Source organism: Pelodiscus sinensis, chromosome 9 (genome assembly GCF_052426305.1).
Source record: "Pelodiscus sinensis isolate ZL-2025 chromosome 9, ASM5242630v1, whole genome shotgun sequence".
Classification (NCBI taxonomy): Eukaryota; Metazoa; Chordata; order Testudines; family Trionychidae; genus Pelodiscus; species Pelodiscus sinensis.
Window position 1 is genome coordinate 3610130 of NC_143060.1, and position 6000 is coordinate 3616129.

Sequence of the window (6000 nt, forward strand, 5' to 3'; positions counted from 1 at the left end):
TACCACAAAGGACATTATCAGAACGGATAAAGTTAGCAGAAAACATTGTTTTGTTTTTTGGAGGGGGGGGTGTTTGGGTTTTGTTGTTATTGTTTTCTATGCCTATTATCTCTATGAAACACATGCAGCCTTTCAAAGCATTTTGTTTTATTTAAATCTTCTTTTGGCTCAACTCGGTAACGGAATGTTACCATGGAACTATTCCATCCCCTCTAAACTAACAGTCTTTCATGCCATCACAGTGCAAGCCTGTTATCATTTGATCTACAATTTGCAAACTTTTAGACCAAAAAAAAAAGGGGGGGGGAAATTGTTAAATCCCGCCCCATCTCCACATGACTATTGGAAAAGAAGTTACCCTCTCTGTGCATGGCACGCCGGCTTCTACAAAAACAAAAGGAACTTCTTGCGCCTGTCCGGCAGTAATATTCTTTTTTTATTAACTCATTCCCAAGTTATGCAGCAGATATTTCCAAAACATAGAATCTGATACAAAATTTTAGCATTCAGAAACTAGTGGTTGGGATCTCTAATCTCATCTTATCAAGAAATATGAATGGTAGACACACAAGTATCCTACCTTCTTATAGGCTTCAACCATTGGCACAACAGACCAGGAGAAATTTAATGAGGACAGGGAACTTTGGCAAAATTCAAATATCTTTTTTAGTGCCACCACTTAGAAATCATACTATTTTATCTTTCACATACCTCACGCGCACACACCTAAAGTTCACAGTAATCATTTACAATAGTAACTTACCATACCTACCTTCCTTCCATACTTGTATGAGTGAAAAAGTCCTTAAAAAAAATCACACAAAATCAATCTCATTTTCAAACCCTCATCTGCTGATGAACTAAGTCACCTATTCCCACATCTGCTGTTGCTTTGATCCATACTTTAATAGGCAGTTTAATAAAACATTTCCCATACTAAGTCATTTTTCTAATTTTAAAATCTTTCTGAACCACTTCCCTCCCTATAAAAAAAAATGTTTGCCTTGCAGTTTCAAATTATTTTAAGCAAACTAGACATCTCAAACCACCCTGTAGAAAATATAGATTGACAAAAAGGGTATAAATAAAAAATAATCTTAAAAAGACTGTTATTTTTTATTAAATGGCTTAGTAAAGTAAGAATTTTCTATGTCAAAACACAGAAACATGTTAATAAAGTTCTTTTCTATATAGACTGTCCACAATGTAATTATTTATACAACCCACTTTCAATTCAGAAAATATAATGTTCAAAAATAACCTTGGCAGAATTAATCATTCCTAAAAAAAACACAACCCAAACTTCCTTCTCGATTCCAGGATGAATTTACATTTCACATTAGCAAACCAAATTGTAGCACAATATTGTTTTAATGGGAACGCTCATTCCAACCACTTTCAATAATAACCAGAAACCATTTATTTAATGCTGCAATTTGCTTCTCTAAGTACATACATGTGTACAAGCAGATTTCTGATGGTGAAAATACATTTTCCATTCACTACAAGTCCCCTTCCAGCCCCCCTAAATTTAAAAAAAAAAACCTTCTACTAATAGAATCCAAAACAATGGCACATTTTCCATATTCCGTTTGTCAGTGATAGCAAAAAAAACCCTCTTCAATAAACGCTCCAAATCTCTCACACACACTACACACAATACACTACACGCACCTAATCGTCCACCCAACTTGTCAGTGTCAAACAATTCATTTTATTTTCTGCCTCCCAACCCATGGAACAAATCCAATTCGCAGTATTTATGGATTTAATGAGATTAGCAAGACTTGGAAGGGGAAAGACGGGGAGAAAATCTTCCCTCGTTTTTTCAAGAAAAAGTGAAAGACGCACGCACACAAAACAAAGGCCAATGATGAATTGTATTTAGTGAAACACGGGGGATTTATAAACCCATCCGGGCCTGGTTTCAGCACAACCAGAAGCACCCCCACATTCACAAGGGCTGTGTGTAGGAGTTCACATTTTTCATCTGCAGCTCTTATTGTCAGTCCAGCCCTAGGAAGCACAGCTGGGAGGGGTGGAGGGGCACATATTTCAAGGGAGGTGCTGCCTGGGAAAGGCATTTGGTTTGGGATTCACTCAGTTTTCTCATTTTCAAAGGAATCGATTGAATCCAGATTCAGGCAGCTGCAGTCTGGGCTGCCCAGTCCTTTGACAAGCGCATACACCCAGTCCCAGGCAGAGGGAAATGGGAAAGCAATTAGCCCACCCCATTTCAAAGTCAGGCTGGGAGGGAGTTGGCATTTGCCAGGAGAAATCCAATGTGATTACTGCCCACAGGGAAGATCCAGGGCAGCGGAGGGAGGGGGAATGGGGGAAAGATTGTACCGTCACACAACAAATCTGCCAGACAAAAGGCTGAAATATTTGCGGAAAAACTTCAGGGAAGCCACATCCCCTGCAACAATGATGGGGGCAGGAGAGGGGAATGAAGAGAGACTAGTGGGGAGGAGAAGGAAGGCGGTGGGGGGGGGGGGGAAGAGAGGACCAAACAGCAATGGGGGAAGGAGGAAGAAGAGCGGGGGAAGGGCAGGTGGAGGAAGGGACTGAAGAGATGGAAGGGGGGACTGGAGAGGGGACTGCGGGGAGAGGCAAGGAGGGGCCCTGGGAAAATGAAGAAGGGCACGGGGTGAAGGAAAGTGGAGAGGGGAGAGGAAAAGGGAAGCCAGGCGGGCTGGGGAGGGAAGGAAGAGGCAAAGGGAAGGAGGGGAATATGGGGGCGGCAGGGGGGAAGAGAGGAAGGTGCAGCGAGGGGGCTAGGAGACAGCACAGAGAAGGGGAAGGAGCTGGGGGAGAAGGAAAGGAGGAGAGAAAGGGAGGCGGGGAGGTTTGGAGGAAAGCCCAGGGGGCAGAAGGAGGGGAAGGAAAACGGGGAGGGGAAGACAGAGGGAGAAAAGGGAAGGAATGAAGGGGAAGAAGGAAAGGAAAGGGGGGGAGGAAGGGTTGGGAAAAGGGGAGTGAGAAGGGAACGAAGGGGAGGAAGGGGGAAAAGAAGGGAAAGAAAAGGAAGGGGGAGAAGGGGAAGGAATGAAGTCAAGGGAGGAGGAAGGGCTGGAGGAAGAGGGGAAGGGAAGCGGAAAAAGGGAAGGAGAATGGGAAGGGGAGAGGAAGGGGAACAGGGAAGGGAAAGGAAGGGCTGGGGGCAAGGGGAAGGAGAAAGGGAGAGGAAGGGAATAGGGAAGGAAAAAGGAAGGGCTCGGGGGCGAGAGGAAGGAAAAGGGGAGAGGAAGGGGAAGAAAGGGCTGGGGGCGAAGGGAATAGGGAAGGAGAAGGAAGGACTGAGGGCGAGAGGAAGGAGAAGGCAAAAGGAAGAGGAAGGAGGGGGAAGGAGAAGGGGCGAGGAAGAGGAATAGGGAAGGAGGGGAAGGGCTGGGGGACGAGGGGAAGGCGAAGGGGCGAGGAAGGGGACTAGGGAAGGAGGAGGAAGGGCGAGGGGAAGGCAAAGGGAAGAGGAAGGGGAATAGGAGAAGTGGCTGGGGCGAGGGGAAGGCGAAGGAGAAGGAAGGGGAATAGGGAAGGAGGAGGAGGGGCTGGGGGCGAGGGGATGGGGACTAGGGAAGGAGGAGGGGCTGGGGGCGAGGGGAAGGCGAAGGGAAGAGGAAGGGGAATAGGAGAAGGGGCTGGGGCGAGGGGAAGGTGGAGGGGAAGGAAGGAAGGGGACTAGGGAAGGAGGAGGAAGGCTGGGGGTGGGAGGGGAAGGAAGGGGACTAGGGGAAGGAGGAGGAGGGGCTGGGGGGAAGGAAGGAAGGGGACTAGGGAAGGAGGAGGAGGAGGAGGGGCTGGGGGCGAGGGGAAGGAAGGGGACTGGGGAAGGAGGAGGAGGGGCTGGGGGCGAGGAAGGGGACCAGGGAAGGAGGAGGAGGGGCTGGGGGTGAGGAGGAAGCGCTGGGGGCGAGGAAGGGGACCAGGGAAGGAGGAGGAAGTGGTGGGGGCGAGGAAGGGGACCAGGGGAGGAGGAGGGGCTGGGGGCGAGGGGCAAGCGCTGGGGGCGAGGAAGGGGACCGGGTAAGGAGGAGGAGGGGCTGGGGGTGAGGGGGAGGGGCTGGGGGCGGGGGAGGGGACCGGGGAAGGAGGGGGAAGCGCTGGGGGGAGGGGGAAGCGCTGGGGGCGAGGGGGAAGCGCTGGGGGCGACGTAGGGGACCGGGGAAGGAGGAGGAAGGGCTGGGGGCGAGGAAGGAGACCGGGGAAGGAGGAGGGGGAACGGGGAAGGAGGGGGAAGCGCTGGGGGCGACGTAGGGGACCGGGGAAGGAGGGGGAAGTGCTGGGGGCGAGGGGAAGCGCTGGGGGCGAGGAAGGGGACCGGGGGCGGCGGGGGAAGCGCTGGGGGCGAGGAAGGGGACCGGGGGAGGAGGGGGAGGGCGCTGGGGGCGAGGGGAAGCGCTGGGGGCGAGGAAGGGGACCGGGGGGAGGAGGGGGGGGGCGAGGGGAAGCGCTGGGGGCGAGGGGAAGCGCTGGGGGCGCCGTAGGGCACCGGGGGAGGAGGGGGAAGCGCTGGGGGCGCCGCAGGGCACCGGGGGAGGAGGGGGAAGCGCTGGGGGCGCCGCAGGGCACCGGGGGAGGAGGGGGAAGCGCTGGGGGCGCCGCAGGGCACCGGGGGAGGAGGGGGAGGGGGAAGCGCTGGGGGCGCCGCAGGGCACCGGGGAGGAGGGGGAAGCGCTGGGGGCGCCGCAGGGCACCGGGGGAGGAGGGGGGAGAGCGCTGGGGGCGGGGGCGGCCGTGGGGGGAGGAGGGGGCCGGGGGCGGCGGGGGAAGCGCTGGGGGCGCCGTAGGGGACCGGGGAAGAGGGGGAAGCGCTGGGGGCGAGGAAGGGCACCGGGGGAGGAGGGGGAAGCGCTGGGGGCGCCGCAGGGCACCGGGGGCGGCGGGGGAAGCGCTGGGGGCGAGGGGAAGCGCTGGGGGCGCCGCAGGGCACCGGGGGCGGCGGGGGAAGCGCTGGGGGCGCCGCAGGGCACCGGGGAGGCGCGCAGGGCGGCCGGGGCGCGGGCCACTCACCCACTTGCAGCACGTTGTCCACGGCGCCGGTGTCGAGCAGGCGGGCGCCGCGGCGGAAGGGCAGCCCGTCGGCGGGCGCGGGCGGCGCGGGCGCGGGGCTGTCGTCGGCGGGGGCCGGGCCGGGGCCGGGCTGGAAGCTGGAGTACATGCAGATCTGGCGCTCGCTGCGGGGGAAGCTCCAGTAGACGATGCGGCGCTGCACGGGCTCGGGGATGCGCTGGAAGCGGCCCTCCACCCGCTCGAAGGCCCAGCCCGCCGCCACCCGCTTGGCCGCCGCGTCCAGCAGCGACTCGGGCTGCAGCAGCCGCGCCGCCCCCGCGGCCCCCGGCCCGCGCCGCCCCGCCAGCGCCGGGCCCCCGCCGCCCGCCCCGCCGGCCCCCAGCCGGGCCCCCGGCGCCGCCCCGAGCCCCGCCAGCGCCGCCGGCCCGGCCCGCGAGCACAGGCGCTTGGGGCCCGGCGCCCCGGCGGGCAGCGGCGGCCGGAGCAGCCCGTCGCCCTCGCCTCCCTCCGCCATGGCTGCGAGCGACTGAGCCGGCCGAGGGCGGGCGGGGGCGGAGACTGGCGGGGCGGGGCCGGGACCGCGGGGGGGGGGGGGATCCTGGGGGGAGACTGGGGCGGGGAAGGGGCCCGGGTGGGGGAGATCCTGGGGGGTAGGCGGGGGGGGGGAGATCCTGAGGGGAGACAAGGGGCGGGGAAGGGGCCCGGGTGGGGGAGATCCTGGGGGGAGGGGGTCCGGGGGGGGAGATCCTGGGGGGAGACAAGGGGCGGGGGGGGAATTCGGGGGGGGCAGGTGGGGGGGGGATCCTGAGGGGAGACAAGGGGTCCGGGTGGGGGAGATTCTGGGGGGGGGGGAAGGGGGGGATCCTGAGGGGAGACAAGGGGCAGGGGGGGGTTCTGGGGGGGGGTGGGGGGATCCTGAGGGGGGGGGGGGTGGGGAAGGGGGGGGGAAGATCCTGAGGGGAGACAAGGGGCGGGGGGGGAAGGGGG

General features: G+C 58.9%; 1 protein-coding gene across 1 annotated transcript in view; it reads right to left on the reverse strand.

Moving 5' to 3' along the window:
* Window positions 1-5527, reverse strand: part of ZSWIM5 (zinc finger SWIM-type containing 5) — a 159097-nt gene extending 153570 nt beyond the window's left edge. The window contains exon 1 of the mRNA XM_075935847.2: window positions 5014-5527. Coding sequence (XP_075791962.2) covers window positions 5014-5527 — 514 coding nt within the window. The remainder of the gene's footprint in view (window positions 1-5013) is intronic.
* Window positions 5528-6000: the final 473 nt, after the last annotated feature.